Source organism: Aplidium turbinatum, chromosome 3, assembly GCF_918807975.1.
Source record: "Aplidium turbinatum chromosome 3, kaAplTurb1.1, whole genome shotgun sequence".
In the NCBI taxonomy this organism is placed as follows: Eukaryota; Metazoa; Chordata; class Ascidiacea; order Aplousobranchia; family Polyclinidae; genus Aplidium; species Aplidium turbinatum.
The window spans coordinates 4,604,435-4,628,835 of NC_137474.1; the positions used below are offsets into that span (position 1 = coordinate 4,604,435).

General features: G+C 36.1%; 3 protein-coding genes across 6 annotated transcripts; 1 reads left to right on the top strand and 2 right to left on the bottom strand.

The window, feature by feature from the left end:
- Positions 1 to 4: 4 nt before the first annotated feature.
- LOC145766077 (uncharacterized) lies at positions 5 to 9,878 on the bottom strand. Its single transcript, XM_082577733.1, has 12 exons — positions 9,744 to 9,878; positions 8,689 to 8,818; positions 7,506 to 7,562; positions 6,982 to 7,131; positions 6,653 to 6,776; positions 5,841 to 5,962; positions 5,289 to 5,495; positions 4,968 to 5,062; positions 3,847 to 4,078; positions 3,260 to 3,382; positions 2,308 to 2,482; positions 5 to 1,359 (listed from the first exon to the last, which is right to left on the bottom strand). The coding sequence occupies exons 1-12, from the start codon at positions 9,876 to 9,878 to the stop codon at positions 1,083 to 1,085; spliced, it is 1,827 nt and encodes a 608-aa protein (XP_082433859.1). The 3' UTR covers positions 5 to 1,082.
- Positions 9,879 to 11,993: 2,115 nt separating this feature from the next.
- On the top strand, positions 11,994 to 16,131 carry LOC145766372 (UDP-N-acetylglucosamine--dolichyl-phosphate N-acetylglucosaminephosphotransferase-like). Its single transcript, XM_082578068.1, has 5 exons — positions 11,994 to 12,289; positions 12,754 to 12,971; positions 13,113 to 13,344; positions 13,458 to 13,646; positions 14,784 to 16,131. Exons 1-5 carry the CDS (start codon positions 12,021 to 12,023, stop codon positions 15,085 to 15,087), a joined length of 1,212 nt encoding a protein of 403 aa, XP_082434194.1. The 5' UTR covers positions 11,994 to 12,020; the 3' UTR covers positions 15,088 to 16,131.
- A 142-nt stretch (positions 16,132 to 16,273) lies between these two features.
- LOC145766373 (uncharacterized) lies at positions 16,274 to 24,401 on the bottom strand. Of its 4 annotated transcripts, none has more exons than XM_082578071.1 (8): positions 24,306 to 24,401; positions 23,321 to 23,394; positions 21,627 to 21,770; positions 20,560 to 20,695; positions 19,125 to 19,202; positions 18,340 to 18,512; positions 17,533 to 17,758; positions 16,274 to 17,159 (listed from the first exon to the last, which is right to left on the bottom strand). In XM_082578071.1, the coding sequence occupies exons 3-8, from the start codon at positions 21,728 to 21,730 to the stop codon at positions 16,866 to 16,868; spliced, it is 1,011 nt and encodes a 336-aa protein (XP_082434197.1). In that variant the 5' UTR covers positions 21,731 to 21,770; positions 23,321 to 23,394; positions 24,306 to 24,401; the 3' UTR covers positions 16,274 to 16,865. The 4 variants fall into 4 exon arrangements, with proteins under 4 accessions (XP_082434197.1, XP_082434195.1, XP_082434199.1 ...); XM_082578069.1 differs by lacking the exon at positions 24,306 to 24,401 and adding an exon at positions 23,637 to 23,784; XM_082578073.1 differs by lacking the exon at positions 23,321 to 23,394 and having other exon boundaries at positions 24,306 to 24,390.

The window sequence follows — 24,401 nt, forward strand, 5'->3', positions numbered from 1 at the left end:
AATCCTAATAAAAACAAGGTTCAATTAGCTTTTCTTAAGGTTTATTTCTAAATGCTATTTTAAACTAACTGCGCAATAAATTACACAAAACAAATGCGAAACATTCATGACAAAATGACAGTTGCTTTCACAAAACGAAAAACGTACGGGACTCACAAAACTCAGTGCAATCAATTTTTTCTTTTGTAATGTTTGACTCAACACACCGTCAAGATACAGTACTTTATGTTGATTTAGGTTGCCTTGAAGGAGGACTTGGCGTTCTTACCTTCCTTACCTTCCGACCAGGCAACCTAAATCTAATGTTTTTATCAAAAGGCAAAGCCTGGTTATGATAAAAAACACAAAGTTTCTTTAAAACAGGAAAAATGTAACGTAATTAAACACAAATGAAGGGCAAAGGCAAACTCGCTTTCGCATAGAAAACGGAACATGATGTACATAAGTTGTAGGGCGTCATGATACAGTGAGAAGAAGGTGATTAAGAAATTTGAATCGTGCAGTAGACCAATTAAGTTCTCTGGTTAAAGACCTAGATGAGTGGACACTGGACAGACCAATAAACATTTAAACGTCAGCGAATACTTCATTTGCACAAACGTGTTCGGTACAAATATTACAGCAGATACTTTCATGTCTAAGCTGTACTAAAGTTTGGGTCTTTTATAAATAAAAAAATTGCACGATTACTTGAGCTTACGTTATTATATAACAATGATTGCTTAAATAAGAGATGAGGAACAACGGGGGATGACCTCGTCTGATGGTAGGACCAAACTTGTGCACACTTCTCAGCCTAGCCAGCAAATCAGTTGTTTTTGCCCCTGATTCAACGTCTGTAAACTTTAAAAAAAATGCGAAAAAAACGACTTGGAAGGCTGGAAGGAACCACGTTTACTTTGACGTTGCTGAGGTTTACGCTCAACTCCAGTGTAAAGCACGCAAACTGTCTTTTAACAGCAGTAATGGTAGAGCAGACAATGGTTTTTGACTCTCTTTGCACACGTTGGAAGCGACAGAGCAGCAGCAACGGAAGAGCAAGTACACTTCATTGAGTAAAACCAGAAATACAAGTTATCAGCTCACAAAATACTGCACCACCATTTACTGTTATCTTGACCCACTACGTCATCGTGTGAATAGGTGCTGCTTGTATCACTATCGGAGGCACTTTCATTCGAAATCGCTTCCGCTCTAAAGTCGCTTTCCGTATTTTTTGGCCACCACCAAGAACCACCATCTCCCTCTTCATCCGCTGTTGCTTCCGACTCAGCATCCGACGAAAGAGCTTCCTTAGTCAAATTGGAAAAAGTTCTCCCTTTTACTTGGACGTGTCCACCATTATTAAACGTTCTTTTCCTGCCAAATAAAAGGTAAAAAAGTGAAATTGCACTGGAGTATAATCAAAACAAACAAATGTCGTCGTCGCATCAGGCTTACGCCCAGTGGTTGACGATTTGAATATTAAGTGAACGGGAAGACTAGGAAGCCAATCTTCAGGCATAAACAAACAAATGATGTCATCTTATTGTATTTTCATTTACAAAAAAATAAAGTATCTCATTAGAAATCTTGTTTAACTGATATTGTTGCGGAGTGGATGCAAGTGAGACATGGGTATTAAGAGCGAATCGGCAATCATGAGAAGAGCGGAAAAACAACGACGAGAGCAATGTGAAGTGTGAAAACGAAGAGGAAGAAAAGAACAATTGATGGATGTGTTAGAGACGAGGAAAACAATGATAAATCAATTTGCAAGGGCTAATGGAGTAAGATGGCATAGGCATGCGCTATGGAAGCAGAAAGGAATATTATCCGAAAGGCACTGGATTGGAAGATGGATGGAAAAAGAAACGAGGACGCTAAAAACATGGATAGAACAGGCGAAGAGTGATGCAAACAAGGATTAAAGGAGGAAGATGCAATGGACAGATTCAAATGGAGAGAATAAATGAAGACAATGGCTGCAAAAACATTGGCCGCCTCCACCAATGGAAACTAAATCAAAATGGCGTGATTTATGGATGAGTGGGCGATGACGGAGAAGAATGATTTTGGGTTGAAGCGGACAATTTCTACAACAAAAGAATAAACCGATGTAACAACGATATAATTGTTTCTGCCGCGATTAATAAATTGCTGTGATGGTTTTCAACATGATCCCCGAAACACAGTCCTTCAATATTTGCGTAAAAATGTTGGATAAGCTAAGCTAGATTTCAGCAACATGGCCCTTTTCGAGAGTTGGTTAGAACCATATAGGCTACAATAGCACGAGCACTTGATAACAAATCAAAGAATTCTTACGAGAGTTTGCGTGGTGGTGAATCATATTCTTTCCAGACTAACAACTTGCTTCCGCCAGAAACAAGACAAAGAGACCCGGTGGACTCATCAACGGTACAACAAAGCAATCTGGGTATCTCGTCGTGGGATAAGGATGAGATGTACGGAAGCTGGAAATTGTCACCACAAAGGCGCACTGCAATAAAACATTGAGGGAATTTCAAAAACTGACCAAACATGAGAAGCAGCTGACCCGATGACTGAAAGAGTCCCTCGCTAGTTCCTTGTCTGTTGTAAAATTTAGTTTGAAATGGTGCTAGTTTTTCGAATTGATAATAGCCAACTTGTACCGTACTATTCTCACAACAGACGAAATAAAAGATTCTCTTTCATTATGATATCACCTCGTGCGGTGGAGAAATCCACTTAGCCAAGTGGTTAGAGCACAAGTATGACGGTTCAAAACAGCGAATGCACGCGTCTGGATTTGGCAAGACACTTAATATAAGCTTGAAAGCTGACACAAACATTGATTTTCTTAGGGACATTACATAATGGAGCGCGTAGCACCGCTTTTCCGGCAACGTTAGAAGAGTTACTTGCCAATTTGACCTTTTTACGCCTTGCTACAAACTTGTTTTCCACTAAATATCCTAAATTACTTAAACACCTACTTCACTACTCTAAAATAATCTAGAAATATTAAATCGGAAAAGAACGTAGCCCTTTTGGTATGGCAGACACAATAATATATCTCGTGTAGTGCTAACAAAAAGGCCGGGAAAATCCTTTCCGTAAATGACCTACAGTAATAATGGCGTTATGATCTGCGCAATCTGCTGTAAGTAATGATGATTTTAACAGTGCCAGTCCATTTCATGATGTCGTTTGCCATCAAGAGAGGACAACAATTTCAATTATTATTTACAGTCTTCTACTTCACACGACATGAGGGTCAGAAGCCATACAGTACCATTTAAACTTCCTGAACCGGTGTCAATATCGTATGACGTAGACAAAAGGATGTCTCCACTGACACAAAGAGCGTCTGTGAAGCCACAAGCAGTCGCATGATTTGGAACCTTCAAGATCGTCTCTGTTGATATGAAAACGACGCGTTAACGGTGCAAGAAGAACACACAGTGTGTTAGTTCCGAATCCATATATATGGACCCGGAAATTATTTAATAGCTTTGATTTACCTAATAAGAAAATAAAGAATCCGTAATGTAGATACTAAACTTATGCTCAGCAAACGTTTCGAAAACTAAACTGTTTTAAAAACATTTTCCGAACATCTTTAGTACCGGTACCTAAATTTTGGGCTGTTTAGGTTTTGGTTTGATTGACTAAGCGTTCCAACCAGTTTGCTATTAAGCTTTGATTACTCTTCAGATAAGCGCGTGCCGGTGATGCAGAAGGCAATATGTTCAAAGTGATTGCTTTTTTTGTATGCCTATTGCATTGTTATTCACAGGTGTTGTATCTTTTTATACCAATCCTTTGAATCAACACAGTAATGATATCAATCAATGTAGACTGAAATAACTTGTACTGTACCTGTTTCAACGTCCAAGATCTTAATATTCATTCCATCATCTCCAAACAATATCCTTTCTCTGTTGAAACAAGCGGACAGAATCTGCCTGTCTCCCTGGTATTTGTATTTCAATGCCAACTTCACATCATCATCAATATTGTTGGAATCCACATCTCCACCTCCCGCGTGACTAATAGTCCATAACTTCAATGCCCCATCCATACTTGTAGACACTAAGGTACTGTTGTGATACTGCAAACAACAACAATTGCATGAACAACCATTCCTTGTTACGCAAATCAGACAAAGGGAAGTGTTATTTCAAGCGGAGTTTAAAGAGTCACTGAGGTAAAGCGTGAACAGTCACCATCAGTAAGCTATGTCAACTCACAAATATATCTCACTTTATTTCAAAAGCTTTTTAAACCATAATGAGATAACTCAAACTTGATATACACCTCGTTAACTTGGGTGGTAAAAGGACCGACCCTTGGTCCAAGAAGCCCAAATGAAGAAGACTCACATATGGCTTGAAATAAAAGTGCCAGTCTTAAAAGACCGGGTTCTTCCAGTCGTTGAACTCTATGTAGTGCACAACGCAGATTTCGTACGGAATGGCCAGATTCGGTGAGTCCGATTCGGTGAGTTCCCTATTCGGTGAGAGCCTTTTTCGGTGAGAGCCCTATTCGGTGAGTTTTTTTTTAAATTATTGCGCGCCGTAGCCTAATTATCATTGCCGTTATAGGGGTTAGGGGATAGGGGTTAGGGTTTTTTTGGGGTTTGGGGGGTTTTGGGGTTTGGGGGTTTGGGTTTTTGGGGGTTTGGGTTTTTGGGGGGGTTGGGTTTTTGGGGGTTTTGGGTTTTTTGGGAGTTTTGGGGGTTTGGGTTTTTGGGGTTTTGGTTTTTAGGTTTGAGGTTAGGGGGTTAGGGGTTTTAATTAGGCTACGGTACCCGATAATTTTCAAAAAAAAAATTCAAAAAAATCACCGAATAAGGCTCTCACCGAAAAAGGCTCTCACCGAATCGGACTCACCGAATAGTAGCAGACCCGATTTCGTAAGCGCATTGCATTATCGTAGCTTGTGATAGACTTGCACATTTATGCACAATTCATTTGGCCAAGTATGATCAAGCAACCAACCTTTAAACACGTCACCGCATGTTCATGGATCATGGTATCGATAAATAAGCGTCCGGTAGATGTCGCATATGCGGTTAACTTTCCGGTATCAGATCCTGAACATATCGGCAACTTTAAATTTAAATACAACCTGCGTACAATATGGCAAAGGTGAGTGGAAGAAAGTTTGCGCTAGTTATTTTTTTAACTTTTTCGACTTGTTCCATTCGCGCAACCGAATTTGTGTGAAAGAAAATCTCTACACAGATGAAAAAATTATGGAAACTTCAACTTTTGATAAACGGTCACAGTTAAATTTATCAAAAAGTAAACACTCCTCACCAGCAAATATGACATTATTGCAACTCGCCATTGCCGTGACTGGAGAGAAATTGTAAATAGATTTAAGTAGATAGCCTTGTGGGATCAGCCACAGTTTGATGGAGCAGTCGAGTGAAGCAGTCAAAAGCATAAGTTCTTTATCCAAGGACTTGCTGCTGATGTCTTGCATCAGCTCGTTTGTGTCCGATGCCACAGCCACTGCTTGTCCTGAAAAGTGACAACAATATGCTTGCTACCCTGCAGGTTAATTAAAAAAAGGGAAGGTAATTGCAATTCAAGACGCTCTCAGCGTTAACCATGAGAAGAAGCCCAATTACTCAAAAACAACAGCAGCAGCACAGGTGTGGAGACACTGACACCCTTACAGCCACTTTTTGTCAATCAAATCAGGTATTTTATTGGAAATTCTTTGATACCAGGTAACCTTTATCTGCCTTTCTCTAACGTAAATCAACGTACGATTATTGCACCAATGTTTCATAAAGAAAGAAAACTAAAGAACTATGTGCACTGGTTGCGTATCAAACAGATAAGATTTCGTTAGGTTCTTACTCAGCTGTTCGGTTTGACCTTGACTCAGCATTTTGACGCAAGTGACAGAACCAGTATGACTCGACATATTTCGAATCTCTTCATTGGTTTCCAAGCTCCATAACTTCACTGACGTGTCGCGGCTGTCAGCCAATTAAAATATTGTCAGGTGTGATTTGTCAAGGTTGCTAATATCCAACGCCCAATAAATGCAACAAAGTTTTACCAAAACAAGACTGCAAGTCTTGTTTAAAAATCTCAAACAAAAACGTATCTTTAGAAAAAACAACGGGTAAGTATGCCACACAGCAAATCAGTCCTTTTTTACGTTGATTTTACGTCTGCAGATGAATGCATGAATCAATAATTGAATCAATCTTCAATCTAACTTGAATCAATGTAAAAAACGACTGATTTGCTCTCTGGGTAGGTACACGACGAGAAATAGAACATGGACGACAATCGGCAATTTTGTTCGCAAGTAAGGCAATGTCCGGTTGGTAAACATTTAGACAAAGTGGAAAGGCAAGGAAGCCAATCTCGTGTCCACCTTCAAGCATGTGATTTGAAATCTTGCCAGAGCTGTATGCTTTTGATAAGTGTAGAATCGACATCGGGCAAGCAATCCTATCCACAATGGCAACTAAAGTTATTTGTTTTTCTCTCTCAGCCACGCATCCAGGTTCATGTCATAATCATAGTACAATGACATTATTTAGATTGATTTTTCGAAGTTAGTTCAACGCTCACGACCAAAGCGATATTTTATTAAGCCTCATATGACGTTGTATCTTGAAACGGAGGCCATGAGAAGATCAGCTCAGTGAGCTCACCTTCCAGACACGAGCCAGCCATCGTCAGCATCGACGTCATTAATGACGTCATTATGGCCTTCCATGAGCGTTACGTTAAATACTTTGTTCTTCCATTGTTTACGAAGCAAGGAATGCTGCTTTTCTGAAAAAAATATACCCTCGTATAAACTAGGTTACATGCCAAGTATTTCGAAGGAAGGTGTATCAAAATTCACATCACGAATATCGGCTTTGCCTGTGCCAGGAATTGACATGCACTGGTCAGTAATTTTTATTGGTCAAAATAAAACTTCTACTTTTCTGGCATGATGACACCGTTATCTATACGACATCTAACTTTCAATCACCTTTTTTATTGCCTTCAGCAATGGGTGTCGCCGGTGGAGGGCCGTAAAAAACTGACAAAACTTCTTTTGCAACAAATTCTGTTGTAACAGCATCTTCTAACGGCAGCTCTGCGGCAGGTGACTCAGCAGAGGGCTTGATAAAATCACTATCTGATGAGATACAGTAGAGCAAACAATCAAAGTTTAGATTTAACATCGGTGTATTTTAGACTTTCAACTAAAGGCCATGCAATTCAAACAATTAAAAAGCTTTTAAATCAAAAGGGTGTTAGCCAGCTTAATATCGAGTACTTGTGAAGAAAATGGCTTGTGTTTGAAATTGAAACTTACAACACATAAATATTGAAAGCAAATACATGGTATATATATAATTAAGCAATAAAGTTTTGGACAAAGTTGTCAGATCATAAGCAAGTGCAATGCTATGCATTTACTTCTACACAGAGTTCTACTATCACAAATCTCGAATATTTTCATAACATTTAATAAACAGAGAATAGAAAAGTTGTCCAACTATGCTTTACCTGCTTTATGTGTATCTGGACTTTGTGTAGCGATGGATGGGTAGTCATCTTTATTATCTGAAAATAGTAAAACATTTATTGGTTCTTTGCAAGACAAATCATGGCTTCCTTCACATTTTTCTCTATATATAATAGGCTAGCCTATGCTGCTACTAGTATGGAAAGGCTACTTTTTTCCATATTGCAAAAAAATAAGATTGAAATGCAGTCAATCTACAGTGCAAATAACTTTTTCATACATATCAAATAATGGCATTTAAAACTTCATTTAAAACATTAATTCGATAGATTTTACTTAGTTTAATTACATAGGTACTAATGCAAAGAAATTTATTTTCACACGAGTCAGTTCAATCACATATAGCTAAAAATCGATTTCGATCAGCTAGAAGCTAGATCATCTTTAGTTAAGCTGAAAGCAAACAGCATAAAAATCAAATAATGAAAGTGTGAAGGAATGAAAAACGTTTTACTTTAGCTACCGGGTACGTCAAAGAATTGATGGAAAAACTAAAGACAAAATAAAAGGAAAATGGCACTAAAGAGTATGGTAGGCTATAGAATTGTACCATCATAAGCCTAACCAGTAACCAGATCCACATCAACAATACGAAAAATATTGGTTAAAATGACAAAAGGTATAAAGTCTGTGCCTAAACCTATAATGACGAAAAGAATTAACTAGTTAACTACATGTAACCGAGTCGTTCATATCAAGCATTGTTGTGGGTTTGACACCTGTCAGAAGATACTTCATTTTCTTGATCATAGGTACTAATTACACATCCGTAAAATTTTTTTTAAATAACTTGCAAGAAACCGGCAATAGGTGACTTTTTTTTCTTTTAAGGTTTCAAGTATGAATGTAGTTTTGTAGAGATGACAATACACTGCATATATACTTCTAGTGAGTAGTGATAGTGTAGGCTACATTATTACATAGAACACAACAGAATATTCAGTATTCACAGTATTTAAAACTGCCAGAAAACATGCAAAAATTAAATATTAAAATATATCTTTTATAAGAGTTTTCATGTAATAAAATTTGTACTTATAAAGTAAAATTTGACAAAAGAGTCCTGTGTAACCAAAAGTAGGATATATACTTGTTTTGATTATGCAATATGCATGATAATGGAACTCCAAACAGCTTTGTTTTATACATTAATGAAACAATTACCAGAACTACTGGTAACTCTTTTTTCATCTTCTGATACTATTTCAGAAGTGGAGTTGAACGATTCATCTCTTCGAGAAAGTTCTTCTATGATTTCTTGTAGCTTCTCACGTATGATAGATTTTGTACTTACCTAAAGTAAACATATCTAATATTTAATACATTGAAAAATAAAAATTGTGCAAATGTCTTAAAAGTGAATATATATATATACAAAATGAAAGTTTAATTAAAAATTTGACAATTTGTTTAATCAGTAATCTGCCTTATGGATTATATACAATTTAATTGCAAGTCTTTGAAACACAGGGCTAACTTTTCTTAGACTTAAAGAAAAAACATGGCAAAACAATAAGCTATATATGTTAACGACGAGCTTAGTTAAAAGATTATACTAAAAAAAACAATTATATAGTCAATCAACTCCTTCAAAAACAAGATATCAAAAACCCATTTATCAAGTTAAAGTAAATAAATGTCATAGAATAATCATAACTGTATAAAAATAATAACATATGAATAACAAGCAATATTCAACTTTCTAAATTTATAAAATCACAATTCATGCTTCAACAAAATTTATTAAATACCTCCTTACATAAACATATTTGTATTGTACAAACCATACGAAAAAATGCAATGGTCAAAATAAAATGTATCTTAAACCATGTGAGCTTTAACCAATATAATAAGTTTGAAATAAAAAAAGAACTGTTTGATTACCGGTAGTTGATGGTTTCATTGTACTCTATTAAAATATACATATACTTTTATTAAACCTCTGTGCCGTTGAGTTATGAGAGCACACACACGCTGCTTGTGAAAACGCCAGTTGAACATGGTTAAAACAAATCATATCATTGCTTTTTGGCATGACACTAACTGGCATGCCAAAATGGTATTAGCTCACTTAATGATTGCATAATCTTTTGCTGGGTTTCAGATTTCTGCTAGTATGTTGTATAATTTCATTACTCAGTATGTTGTTAAAATTAACGATGATTTTAATTAACAATGCAAAATTACAATGATTGTTGTTATTATTACACTTTACTTACTTTATAAAACTCTTCGGTTGATAATTTTCTTCCTATTGTTTCTAAACGTTCTATTTGTCTTAGTTTTTTTCTGAATCTTCTCACAATTTTCAGGGAGTTATCAAGATCAAATGGATCCTCACCGCTTTCATCCATTTCGGCAACTAAATTAAGGTCTCTTGCAAGTACATTAAAATGCAGCCTGACCCTTGAAAGCAATTTACAAAACAAAAAACGAGGCTTCGTTATAAACTGATAATTTCGATTTAAAATTCCTACAATCAGTCAGTTAGTCAGTCCTACACATTATATAGCTGAAAAATCTAGGCTACTTTAAGAATATATAACCTAAATCGCAACGACAAATTTCAGTTACCTGTGTTGCGAATTAATCTTACATCCTAATTCAAAACGAAAACAAGCCAAGTTTAATTCTGCCTTCTACGAAAAAACACTTGTGAGAACTGGCAACTCTGGATGAGATGCATTGTACCGTGTCTATTTTGAAGCTGCCAGATTAAACTGTAAAATCTTACGAATTTTACAAAGTTGATCACAAACATTTAATTCACTTTATTTTTTATTTTTTGGAAAAAACAGCAAAGATAAAATTACAGATAGTGAACGGAAGCAAAACCAACAAAAAGAAAAGTTGGTAAAACTACAAAAGTTTAAAACGTGCATGCGACGCAGATTTAAACGTTACGTAGTGTAGATAAAAGTACATTAACCATTCATCATTTGATTTTGACACTTTTGTATGCAAAATTTCATGACATTCTATTGCTGCAAAACTGCACGTTAATTTTTTGAAAGAATAAGAATAAAAGTCGTTGTTTTCTAGATGCGTTGATGACAAAAAATAAAATAATATGATGTAGTATCACAAAAAAAAGATGTATTTCCAAGTTTTGTTTAATTTTTTCTACAAAGATTTTTTTTAAAACCAATTTTAACTTTAAATAAATTGTTGACTAAAAGGTCACACATTTTCGGTAAAACTAAGTCTGGATGTTGACATGTATTGTTTTTGCTGTGATAGTCAGAAATATAAACAACTGAAGTATAAACAACTGGAGTATAAACAACTGGATAAAACATTCCAATTTACAACGCGTTTCATGGCATCACTGGGGGACACGCTTCATGATGCACAAAACAAATTTGACGTGTAATCATGTTATGTGCAATACTGCAATTGTGCATGAATGATTTGTGCAGTGCAGGACTTGTGAGACTGAATTATTTGCAAATTCAATTTTATTTTTTATTGCTGGCGCGAAATGAAAGGAACGATAAAGTAAATACACAAATTTGGCACCAAAAAAAAAACTTCATTTTAAATTTCAGAGTAAAAAATTCTTTTGAAAATAAGATCATGACTAGAGCGATTTTTTGTTACTAAAGTTACTTTTTTTGGTTACACCCATTAACAAAAGAAATGTAGAATCAAAATTTCATGATTGTTGGGTCAATATTTAAGAAGTTATAAAATTACCAAAAGTCACTTTTTGTGTTTTTACGATAGGTTAGCGGTACTTTTCATTTATTGGGTCACTTTATTTTGCATACTTTTTTGCTTAATTCCCTTATTTATTTATCTTTCATCACTTCTGTAGAGATGAATTTACATTCTATGTAGGCCTTATGCCAAGACTTTTAATATATCTTGTACTATGGTATGGATTTTAGGTTTGCACGAGCCCATGCTTGTTTGTATTGTGTGTAGCCTATTCCTAAAAACTCGTATACGTGAAGTAATTTTTTTCGATGAAAGAAATTGTGTTAACTACTGTATATTTAACCACTTGTTTTCCTTGCAACAACTAAAGTGTTTGATTGACCGAAACTTCCTGCCAGAGAATATAAAACATTACGTACGGTATTGTGTAATTTGAATGTGCAACTATAATTTGAGCAGTGAGCACAAATTGAAGCTAATTTAAATGTTTTTTTATGCTGAATTGCTGCTTTTTCTTTCGCAGCCTTCTTGTTTTCGTTAAATAAAGTTACTTTTCGGTTACTTTTTTGCAAAAATAAAGTCACTTTTTTGAATTTTTTAGGTTATAAAAAAATCGCCCTAATCATGACATATATTTATAAGTTTCCTATTAAAATTGAACAGTTCTAATGTTTAACATACAATACTGCAATATTGTGGTTGATATTACACAGTGCGTGTAGCTTGAGATTAAGAAAACCTCAATTATTTCGTGCTGCCAGTTAATGCTTTTTTATTTTCAAACAGATAGCTAGCTGTTTTATAAGAATTTGGGGCCTGATGATACTACGATTGTGATGGAATTCTTGCATGTATTGTTATTAAATGTTTTCATATCCTTAGTTGGATTCATTCTTACAATGCAGCTCATTCCATCATTTTCTGAACTTTTTGTGGCTGCAAATCTGTTTGGTCGTGACTTGAACAAAAAGTCAGATAAGAAAGTTCCAGAAGCTCTTGGTGTAATAACAGGAGCTGTCTTCTTAGTTTGCATGTTCTTTTTTATTCCCATACCATTTGTTAACCATCATTCTGAAGCTGAAACACATTTTAACTTTGATCAAAAGTAAGTACCTGATGCTTGTGTGATTTCATCTTTTTAACCTGCTTTGTTTGATACGGTACTCCTGTGTATGGACTGACAAGCTTCATTTGCTTGAGTAGTCAGTTAGCAACATTAATGGGATTAGATTAAGGGGGGTATTAAAATGGTATGTTTTTGTTTCTTGACATTACATGGAGAAGGTAGCAAATATGCATTTCATAAAACTGAAAATGTGACAGTGACTAATTTAACTATGAAGCTGTATCAAAAGCGAAGAAGTTTTTTATATTTTGTAAACATGTTGAATACTTAAAAGTATTGTACACAAAGGATTATGTACCATCCTTTGGTTGTGCTATCTAACTAAGTTATCATTTGTTTGCGACCACAACTACATATTTCATATGGCAGCTCAGTTGTGATGCTTCATAGTATAACAATGTGGCATAACGTATCAAGCTGCCTAATCAAAAATATTTTCGCAGAGAGTTCATTCAATTCATTGGTGCACTTCTCTCCATCTGCTGTATGGTGTTTTTGGGTTTTGCTGATGATGTGTTGAATCTCAAATGGCGTCACAAGCTCACATTGCCGACCGTAGCATCACTGCCTCTTCTAATGGTTTACTATACCAACATTGGCAATACTACTATCATAGTTCCAAAACCTTTTCAATATTTAATTGGTGGAGAACTTAACTTAGGTTAGTACATTTACTAGCATTGTGATGTGCATTACGAATACTGAGCTTGTGTTTTTTTGGGTCATAGTTATTTACTCATCTGTTATATGGTACTTATAAGCTGTTACCTACGTTCACGTTTGTATTCACATATATTTTTAGGGATCCTTTATTACGTGTATATGGGAATGTTGGCTGTATTCTGCACCAACGCCATCAATATATTGTCTGGAATAAATGGCCTGGAGGTTGGCCAATCAGTCATCATATGCATCTCTATTATCATTCACAATTGGATTGAGTTATCTGGACCTGTGTCTTCATACCATAAATTTTCTCTTTTCTTCATGTTTCCTTTTCTTGGCTCAACACTGGGATTGTTGTACTACAACTGGTAAGTGTCTATGTTTGGAATGGAATATTTTTTTAGTTTAAGTGCCGTATGTAACAATCTTTGATGTTCAACACAACTGTATGGTCATAGGTCATGCATGTTTACATCACCAGGTATCCTTCACGTGTATTTGTTGGAGACACCTTTTGCTACTTTGCTGGGATGACGTTTGCGGTGGTGGGGATACTTGGCCATTTTAGCAAAACAATGATCTTGTTTTTCATTCCGCAAGTGATCAATTTTCTGTATTCCATCCCACAGTTGTTTCGCTTCATACCTTGCCCAAGACACAGGCTGCCTAGGTAGGTGTGATATCACATGACTTTGCTAAACAACCAGTTTGTTTCAACTTTTATATATGTACGATTCGCATAAAAGTATTTTTTTTATCATAATGCACCGCTTAAAAATAAAGTCATATTTGAAGTAAACATTATTTCAGTTCGTTTTGTGTTTTACATCTAGTTTTAATGTGGTTTTTGAAAACAACAACTATTCATTTAAAATCAATAGCTGACAGTCATTTAATTAAACCGTTTTATTGTGGTCCACAATCAGGGTTGATCTCCAAGTGGTCAAAACTGGTTTTGACCACTAAGCGGTTTAAACCTGGTTTTAACCGGTGAAAACTAGGTTTAAACCGGTCAAAACCCAGAAAAATATTTTTATGTAGTGAATGGTCGGCTACCTGGGCTATTTAGGAAATATAAAAGTAGCTGTGACCATTTTGATATGCAGGCCTCGAAATAGCTGGCGGCCATGGCCGCCTGAACTTTCATTAATGGCCGCCAATACCGGTCTGTCAGGCAGGCAAAATTTGTTGAAATAAATTCTTGTACTTCAGTTGGCTGTGCAAACTGTTCATCGTTCTACCAAGCATTTTTGGTTCATCAGAAACTTATTTTTAGAATTTGAATTTTTTCAATAATTGAAATAACCAACTGATTGAAATATCAAAAATAAACAGAGAAATTGAATATTTTTTGTTCCGAATCCAGCATTTAGGTTATTGTTGATCAAAACAAAATATAGTTGAACATCATTACTAAACATGGATGGTAATATTTTTAATTCAATTGAAAAGCACCTTGATTAATACAATAAAAGAGTTTTGACCAGTAATAGGTGGTCAAAACTGCCCGGTTTAAACCAGGTTTTAACCGGTTTTAACCGCCCCGGTTTAAGCCGATCAACCCTGTCCACAATCATCCTGCTTGACAGTGTTTGGTAACTAAATCACATTTTTTGAAAAATTTGAACTTACCACAAATGTTGTATTGTTCATAAATGATCCTTGTAAGCTACTTGTAATTTTCTCTTAATTCTTGACTAGCTGTTCCGCATGAAATATACTAAATAAAGGTATAGCAACACCCTTGAAAGTCTTTGGTTTGTCTGGTAACTTGGACCACTCAATTGATACTTGTTTTCCGTTACAGGTTTAACCCAAGAACCGGTCGTGTAGGCATGAGCAAAGCTCATTTTAAGCCAACGGAAATGAGATTTCCAGGGCCTTTGATATTGAAAGCTGCTGAAGCTGTTGGGGTGGTTTATGTTGAACGCGACGTTGGCTCAGAAAAGATGTACATTGAGTGCAACAACCTGACTTTAAACAATTTTTTACTCAAAATCTTTGGTCCGATGCACGAAAGAAATTTAACTCTTTTATTGCTCACAATACAAGTTCTATGCTCTGGTGTTGCCTTTTTCATTCGCTACTATCTCAGTGCTGTGTTTTACTGAGTCGTTTTTTCTGTAATTCTACACCACGAAGTAGTGCGCTATCGGTAATGTTGTCATAGTAAGTTTATTGATGATTTTTGTATGTTACGAGGGCGTTTGTAACTGCAGTATAATTCATTTTATTTGTTAGTTCTTCATGCTATTAGTCATACAGATGTACCCAACATTATATTTGTCTGTCCGCCCGGATAGCTCAGTTAGTTATCGCGTGACTTCTGAAACGAAGAAAAGAAGCTTTAAGATCAATCGGCGCTGGTTCGACTCTCGGGGTGTGCTCTTGAGCAACGCACGTTAAGGACTCCTCTCCATTCAGCGGCACCTAATAGATGGACTAATTCTACGGCAACAATCGGAAACTTCCCACTGTCAATCTCGGTGACCGGGCCTGCGTCAGTGATTCAAAGCCTCTACAAGCATGCGAAACTGCCAGGATTAAGCTCTGCAAGAAGCTCTCCCTTTCTTTCACTATCCCGGGGTGTCCAATGTTCTTTTATCTACACTGGGAGGCTGCTCGAGAAACTGACAGTGACAATGACCATCGGTGGCCACTTACACTGCTTTTAATGTGATTTCAATTTATATTTGCAGTAGAGCATATTGTATGGCGTCTATTTCAAACGTCGAAGAGCTGAAGCATTTCTTGTGTGCTTTTTGTTATTTATATGTCAATGCTTTGCTTCTCCAAATACTTGTCACATTTTACTGCAGTAATATATAACCCTATATCCAAAAGATATTGTGCACGTTGTCAGCGTTGTGCGAGATTGCAACGTGTGATGTATGACGTTGGAGCAGTTCCGGTTCACTGATTATTTTCCAATGGATTTTTGTGTCTGTTCATCTTTGCTTTGGTACGCAACACATTTTCAGGTGTATCACTAACGTTTAAGGAATGTGTATACTTTGCTGCAAAGTGAAGGCGAAGTTTCGATTTGCAGATATCACGTGTAAAAGCGCTCTTAGCCTTGCTTATGCGTGTCATGCTTGAGTAAACAAAGTGATTACGTGGCAGAAGCCGCAACGTTACTGGGTCGAAACAGCATGTTCTGCAAGACGTTTAACCTATGTACAAAAGTGTCAATAATGTCGCCAAAGCACATCGTACGAACTTACGATCTTGTAGTAATTAGTTAAATTTCAAATTATTTTTGATCTTGTTCTCATTTTCTAAAGAAACAGACATTAACAAGTATACAACTTTTATTAGTACCGTTATCATACGCAGATTTAATCAACATACATAGGCTACAGGCAGAAGTGCAAATGCGCAATTAAAGAATGTACAGATATATACAAAAAGTGAGGTGTAGGCGACAACAGTACAAACAATTCAAGTGCAGTGGAATTCGCCTATACTGACACCTGAAGGGATAGCCGAAAACAGCATAGCCAAATTCTACTGTAGTTTGAAAACGAGACTTTGCAACAGATGCCACTATAGAGAAATGCCATTATAGCGTAATTCTATTAAAGCAATAGCACAGACGTGCAATCGCTAAAAGAACACATGTTTCTATAAAAAAAATAGTTGTTTTGAAAGCAGCTGCCTGTGTTGATAGCAGTTAACAAATCAACAATTTCACATTGCTTTATATATTTTAACAAAGTGTAAGGCTTCAAATCTAGTTTTGTGCACAAAAAATCAATAACAGAATATCTCCAGAAAGAAAATATAAAGCGTGGTAGGCTATCTTGAAAAGATGCCGCTTCTTTTGAAAAGAAATTTAACATTGTCTGATTTTATACTAACGTTGAAAAACTTGTCAAAAAGTTCGAATTTAACAATCATCATCCTCCTGTCCGTCACCAGACAGATCCGTACGGTCTCTGGCTCCAACCTTATTTGCGAGAAGACCTTGTTGCACGTTGACTAACATCTTCATCTCGTCTTCTCTTGCGTGGAGTTCCAAGTTTTCTCTCACCACTTTTCGGTTTTCTGCCAAAACAGCCTCGTTCGTGGTCCTGAAACGGTCGTTTTCTGATCGCAGGTTGCTATTGTTGTCCCGCAGTTTGAGATTTTCATGGCGAACTTCTTGGTTTTCGTCTCGAAGCGCTTGATTTTCTCCGCGAACCTGTGTATGGTATGATTTTAATTCCAGTCAACAAGCCAACAGTTCCATTTTTTACGTTGATGCAACGTTTACAGTTACTGAATCAGTGTTAAATAGATTTGGTTTACTAGCTGGGATGGTTTAAATCCTATTGTTAGCCTACTCCTAAACTTAACCCAGCTAATTTACAAGTTTTGTGGTCAAAAGAAATCAAGAAAATAATATTTGAAATACCAAGAAGAAAGCAATAAATTTTTTTCAATTCTTTTAAAATTGCTTGAAACTGTTTTAATAAATATCTTGCTTTGACATGTAAGTTTTTATTGTATAATAATAGCTTGTTTAAATATGGGCTACGCCTGCAACATTTTTCTGTTTTCTAAGACCATCTCACCTTCAAATTCTCATCCCGCATATCTCCAGCATCGTCGCGGAGTTTGCTGTTGTCATGGCGAACTTTTTGGTTTTCCGAACGGAGAGCTCCATTCTCGTTTCTTAGATCCTGGTTTTCGATTCTTAACTTTTTGTTTTCGTCCCGAAGTTTGGCGTTCTCACCGCGGACTCTCTCGTTCTCATCTCTCGTGCTGTTGTTTTCTTCTCGTAACTTCATGTTATCTCCCCTGCGAGTTAAGAGCCTAATTTTATGCAAGATTATTTTACTGTCTTCTATATTTTTGTTTCAAAAACGATTGGTCTTGGTGGGAGTAGCTGACTTTGGTGATCTTTTGGTCTTTCGCTGCCATTCTTGTTGTGCGAACTATTTGCCATTTACGTTTGCTGTGTTTGTAGGCTACCATTTTTTTTTCTTTCTTGCCAACAATAACAAATAAAGTGAACTGAACTCTTCATTCCAAAACATCAGTGTCGGCCATAGTTTAACTATGGGTTTTGGCTAAAAGTAGCCTTCTCTCAGAATGCCCAACTTAAAATTTTTTTTTCAAAATTTTCTAGGGGTCGGGTCCCAGGCCTCCGCTGGGTGCTACGCTTTCGCCAACTTGTTGTCGGGGTCACATGTGCAATAGTACTTATTTGCTTCCCCCAAAATTTTTTTTGCTAGCTACGCCCCTAAATGGAACAAAGAAAATTATTTATCAAACACACAAATAAATATTTTATAACGTGACTTCCACTGAAGATTGGCTCAGGCTGCGCATGTGCCTCGAATTACAGTATAGGCTACCTTTATAGCACAATTTTGTACCTGAAATCATCTCCATCCATGCGCAACTTCGCTATTTCATCACTGAGGTTGTTGCTTTCGACTGCTTGCTTCAAGTTTTCTTCTTTTAGTCTTTTAACATCGCGTTCTAGATCAATGACCATCGCTAGATTATCATCTTTGTCGGCCTGCAGGGCTTGAATTTTTCTCAGCATCTGTAAAAATTAGATTGCAGTCGTTGCCTACTCCTATTGAATATTGTTAAACTGCTAGGCTAAAGTGAGCTGATCGAACATGGCAACACAAAAGATTATTGCTTTGGCTTTGTTATTTCTTGAGGTTCATATGCTTTAAAAGAGGGTAACTTTTATGTTAGTAACGTAAAAAGCTTAGCGATGCATTTATGTATACCAACTGGACTACCATACAATGCATTAGAGGGGTTACCTACTTGATCAAGTAGTCTACCTCGTAAACACTGCCAAAAAAGAATATTTCGTAGTGCGTTGATCGATTACTGTACTAGATATTTCTATTTGTCCGAACACAAACGGAGAAACATTTACCAAACATATTCTGTCGCCATTACTTTTAAAACAATAATAAATAAGCTTACAAAATTAAAGCTGAAACAAATTTAGCAAAACAGAGATTATATGGAGATGATAAACTTTTAAAAATTATTGAGATTTGAATCTACCTCTAGCTGCCATTCTACTTCCCTCGCCGCAAGAAGCATTGTGAGTTGTGATAAAATAGCCCTAAAGTAACCATCACTGTATTTATGTATCAAAGCATTTGAAGCAACTACCACGATATAAACTCACATCAACTCTCTCTTCCTCACCATCAAGATACCTTCGAATGTAGTCGATGGCTACTTCTTTTGCGATTCTTCTGGACCTCTGCAGAAAAGCAGATAGACTATTGGTCAATTATTCTATACGAAATCACACAAATATAATACAATTTTGGTGGAGAGGTGAGTTCAGTTCAGTTCAGTTGTTTTTATTTCTGACCATCATATCAAAACAATACACGTTAACATAGCAAAGGTCGAGAAACAGGTAGAAGCGACAAAACGCGAACGTTAAAACGTGCTTGAGACCGAAGTAAGTTATTGATTTGAAAGAAATTTGGCACGGTCGCAACACCTTCAGAAAAATTTAAGATATAAAGGGAAAATAAAAAAAGAAAATGTTACAAAAAAACAAAAAACAATTAAACAACATATATTTAGGCTATAGCTTTATTAGCCCACATAGCTTTAGCTGATATATTTAAGATTTGTATGGACAGTTGCTATGAAGATCGGCCATGGTGCGTTATCAAGAGTGCTGATGGTCGTAAGGGAACACGTCTTGGTGCGTTTAGCTCATAGCAAAGAGCAAGGCAGGCAAAGAAAACCCCACAAAGAAATCCTACCACGGGCAAAGCCATTTTAAGCGCAACGCACCATAGGCCTTGCACGACTCACAAAATAGATAGGCTATAACTTGACGACAGGAAAACAATGACAAAAACAAATAAAACAAACTAGCAAAAACAACATCATCATCTTGCGGAAATTCAATTATACCCAGGGAAGTTATATCTTGAAGATATCAAGCGTGCTTTGATAAAACTTGCGTTGATAAAGCGATAATTTTGGACCCCAGTCAGCTAAACTCGTCACCTCCACACTGATCCAACGTTAGCAAACGTTGAATTAATGCAAAAACGACAGGCATCGCCAGCTGGGATGTAGTAGTGGCATGTCACAGTAATATGATAAATTTGGGTTAGGCTACCGTATGTTTTACACGTTAAACCATAACAAAAGTGAAAGAAAAAAAAAATCCAATTCGGCATGTTAGAAAAATAGATAAACAATCAGACAATAGTGGTGAGGCTATTTTATTGAACCGCAATCAATACCACCGCATTGCTCAAGCTTCAAAAATAGAAGACTGCAAACGTTTTCGGCTAGACATCATCTTGCATCTTAAGTTTAGACGATGGCGACATGACGTATAACTGAAAAGATTCTCAGATTTTTCTTAACGCCATGTCTTTGCTTGGTTTCATGTACTAAAAATCACGCAAACACATATTCTAAAATATCAATCTTGCTTAAAATGTAGACACTAAACTCATGTTCAGCAAATATTTCGAAAACTGATCAGTTTTTGATTAAATTTACCACACGTTTTAACCATTTTGCTGCTAAACAAAGCATACTTTTTAAAAACCAACTATTGAAGAGTATCTTCTATAACTTACTGGAGGACTATGGATGCCAGAATCCATCTCCTCCTTGATAACCCTTCTGTTCCACTCCATCTTCGCTGCAGTGCTGTACTGAAGTTGCTTGATTTTGTCCGGATCGGTCAGAAACATCATCACTTCGTCATCATTTCTGACAATGGAGAAAGGATGATGTCAGCAATTGGAGACTATATAATCATTATGACATCAGCAATGTAGGCTACTGCAAACATTGAATCTCCTTCTCTACTTAGCAGTGTCTGGTCGTGATAGTGCGAGGTAAAAAATAAGTCAGTTATGTTAAATGATTACAATAAATGAGTAAACTTTCAAGTAGAAAATCCAACTTTTTGAACTGTAGTTCGGAAAACTTTTTAATTTACAATTTTGGTAAAAAAGGTTGCTTCGTTTTGTCGGTTGATATTTATAATCTTTCAAAATTTGACGCTTATTTGATGAGCGCTGAACTACAATTTTAATGAAAATAACAGTGTGACATTAAATTGGCAATGGAAACTACAGTACACTATACAGTAGAATTACATTATATAAATGTAATAAAATAACACTTATTTACAACTTTGTTAGAGAAGTTACCTTGCTAAACCAAAAACAAAACAAGCAACAACACGGCATATATCACGACGCAAAAAGAGCTGCGCAAATGATGTCATACACAATCGAACTATCTCACTTATAGGGATTTTTTCAACATCGAATTCGCAGAGCCACAACAGGTAGGCTACCTGACGCGTTATAACACAAAACGTCTTCACAATGCAGGTATGACCTCGCACATGTGGTGTGAATTGTCAAAAGGCTACCATTGTTAAAAGTTTAAAACATCCAGCATTGAAAGTTTTCCCGCCTGTTTTAATAATTAATGTAATTCGAAAGTCAATAGTCTTTTTGTGACGTGGAACGGTTTGTTGTAAGGTACTTATGATGTGACAATGCCTCAATTATTGTAGTCTACAGAAAACAATGAACATCACTGTCTATAGCCAAAGAGAAGTGTTCAAATGCAGTGGATATTTTATTCATATATTTATATTTTAATCAATAATTTTTCTGGTGATCACCTGTATTGGATGCGGAGAACGCTTAAGATGTCGGAGAGCGCATTTTCCCAACTCTGGTGGGTTGGAGATCCAGACGTGTACGCGGTTAGTGCTGATGATGCCATTCCTCGAGGACTAAGCTTGCTAAAGATTGGTTGGTATTCTCTGTGAGAAAAATACGTTAACCTACATTTTTGATTTGACCATTTTATCCAGATGTAAGCTTTATTAACCGAGTTCAATACATTCCAAAAGTATTGACAACTATTGTAAAATCATGTTTCCGAAATACGTTTAATAAACTGTTTCTAAAAAACGTTGAGCCTAAAGACTTTCAGCTATAAGGTAAAACTAGCAAAAGTGTATAAAAATTCCAACTTATTTTTGTTTCATCGTCTGCAAATACCGATGACCAAGTGATACGAAACAGCAACAACCAGGCACTGAACACTTTTCAATGACCAAAAGTTTAAAGTGTGCATCCTCAAAATCCATTTCAGAAAGGTAATTGAGTCAGAAACAAAACTGCTATTTAACTTACGTAATACTCAATGGGCTATCTGCAAAAGATCTATGTCCGTTGCATAAGTGCGTAAAGCTACCACCATCAACTTTTTTAAAACTCATTTCTGGCAAAATGACAAGCTGAATACTTAATGACGCAGTTCACCTCCCTCAAAGTTATCAAAACTTTCAAATAAGTTTCAGCTCGAATGGGTCTTTATAAACTGACAACAGATAAACCCTTGAATAGCCAAACAAACATATCGTAACCTCTCTCGCAGGCGCGAATCTAAGAGTTTTTTTCGGGGGGGGCCAGAAAATTTGAAACTCAATTAAAAAGAAAGAAAAAGCTAAACAGATATGAACAATGATACTACGACATATACGATATGCTATAAAATAGACATTAAAACAACCATTTTCATCAATTGTGATGCCGAGGGACTAATATCAGCTGTTTAGAAGCATATCAAACCATTTGATGCGGAAACATACAATTTTTCACAAAATTTCGGGGGGGGCCGGGCCCCCTGGGCCCCCCCCATAAATCCGCGCCTGCTCTCTCGTTTAGATCCAGGACCAACGCCGGAAGATTAGGCTGCCTACTTCCTCAACTTTTCAGTACGTCTACCATTATGTTGACATTCTTTGATAGAAAGTTAGCAAACATGTAAGTAGTCTGCTACGGGTAAGGTTGACTGACGGTTAGAATAAAACAAAATACTTCAACCATCTTTCAAGAGGCCAACAAGACGAAAAAGTAGCCTTTGTTACTGTAAATACAATTTTGTTCCAATCTTTGTTCCTTTTTAACCAACGTACGTAAGCTAAGGTTGTATTTCTTAGCGATTGTAATGAAATAGACATCGTTGTCAATGACCAAATATGGCAGATTTAAATGATTTTCAGACACAATAAAACATAGCAGGCTATGCCCAAGGGCTTACAAGTGTTATTATTCTTGAAGCTTTACAAAATACACAATTGAAAACCGCAAAACTTTTTTTACGTAGGCTAGTAGGCTATATTGCTCCATGGTGATTATCAAATTCATTAATTAAAGTTACAGAACTTAAAATAGCACCAGCACTGATGCACATTTTAAAAACAACATTGATTATCGATATAAAACATTTTTTACAACTAGGGCTACACATATACTTCACAATGACAACATATTAGATCTATATAAAAACATATGCCATATGCACCTTTCATAAGACGATCTTCTACTAAAATTCAACGTTTGAATCGCTGTGCTAATAACTTCCGTAGAACTGTCACTCTTCAAAATAATAAGATTTTGTTATTGAACTTTATTGTTTCACATAATCGAGATTATTCAAAAACAATTTTCAGGGCGTTATAAAAAAAACAATATTAACTATTTTGTTTGCTTGGATTAACAAAACTTTATTCTTGGTTATTTCTTTCTTAAATTAACTCAAACAAAATACTAAAACAAGCGAGGGGGCTAAAACATGCTTATTCAACAATAGCAACAATTTTAGTAAAAAAAGATATTACCGATTGCCGCTTGTGCTCAGTCATCACTACTTCCAACACCTTAGCAGCTACAACACTTAGAAATAATATTCTGAACGTGGATATTCCAAAATAAACTTAATTTAACTTGTTGCAAAGTGGAGAAGGACAGTGAAAGGCTTTCAATATAAAGTCGATGATTCAACAAACTGATTGAAACCCTGGCACTCTATGAACTCATCCTGCTCTAGTAGCATGCGTCTGAAAGCAATAGGAACAGCCCACTTTGTTATCTTTCTGTTTGTATTGGAAATTTTACACTATCGTGTTCTCAGAGTGTTCAGTGCTAACTTTATAAACAAAAGACGATTTACTATTCGGTCTCTTATCAATTCTTTAAATGTCGTACAAAAGTATTGCTCGAAAATCAGATAAAATTGGATAGCAACAATATACGCGAAGCTTCCGCAAATTATTATGAGATGTAGCCAAATAAAAGTTTTATTTTCGCCACTTTTAGAACTTCTGTGTCCCAATACAGATATTCGACCTACTGTGTTACTTTGCTAGTTGGGTTGACGGTTTTAGGCAAAACTTGAAGAGGTGAATCAATAAATAGCAACAATAACTCTGTCACGGTAAGGGTTCATGCAATTATTTATAAACATGATTCACATATGTTCGGTATTAAACACGTTTAACTAAACTTACCTAAATTATCGTTCGCTCAAACTTTCAAAGCTGAGAAATCCTTCCAAAACAAACCGAAGTACTTCTATGGGTCGCAATAGCACAGTAGATAAGAAA

Excerpts from the sequence above, each read along its gene's own strand:
- LOC145766077 (XM_082577733.1), bottom strand. The coding sequence starts at position 9,878 with ATGGATGAAAGCGGTGAGGATCCATTTGATCTTGATAACTCCCTGAAA. Across the intron at positions 8,819-9,743 it reads CAACCGAAGAGTTTTATAAA|GTAAGTACAAAATCTATCAT; the intron begins GTAAGTAAAGTG and ends TGTTTACTTTAG. Across the intron at positions 4,079-4,967 it reads ATGCGGTGACGTGTTTAAAG|TATCACAACAGTACCTTAGT; the intron begins GTTGGTTGCTTG and ends TGTTGTTTGCAG.
- LOC145766372 (XM_082578068.1), top strand. The coding sequence starts at position 12,021 with ATGGAATTCTTGCATGTATTGTTATTAAATGTTTTCATATCCTTAGTT. Across the intron at positions 12,290-12,753 it reads CATTTTAACTTTGATCAAAA|AGAGTTCATTCAATTCATTG; the intron begins GTAAGTACCTGA and ends ATATTTTCGCAG. Across the intron at positions 13,647-14,783 it reads CCAAGACACAGGCTGCCTAG|GTTTAACCCAAGAACCGGTC; the intron begins GTAGGTGTGATA and ends TTTCCGTTACAG.
- LOC145766373 (XM_082578069.1), bottom strand. The coding sequence starts at position 23,660 with ATGACTGAGCACAAGCGGCAATCG. Across the intron at positions 23,395-23,636 it reads CTGAGCACAAGCGGCAATCG|AGTGACAGTTCTACGGAAGT; the intron begins GTAATATCTTTT and ends ATTATTTTGAAG. Across the intron at positions 21,771-23,320 it reads AGAAGATCGTCTTATGAAAG|AGAATACCAACCAATCTTTA; the intron begins GTGCATATGGCA and ends TTTTTCTCACAG.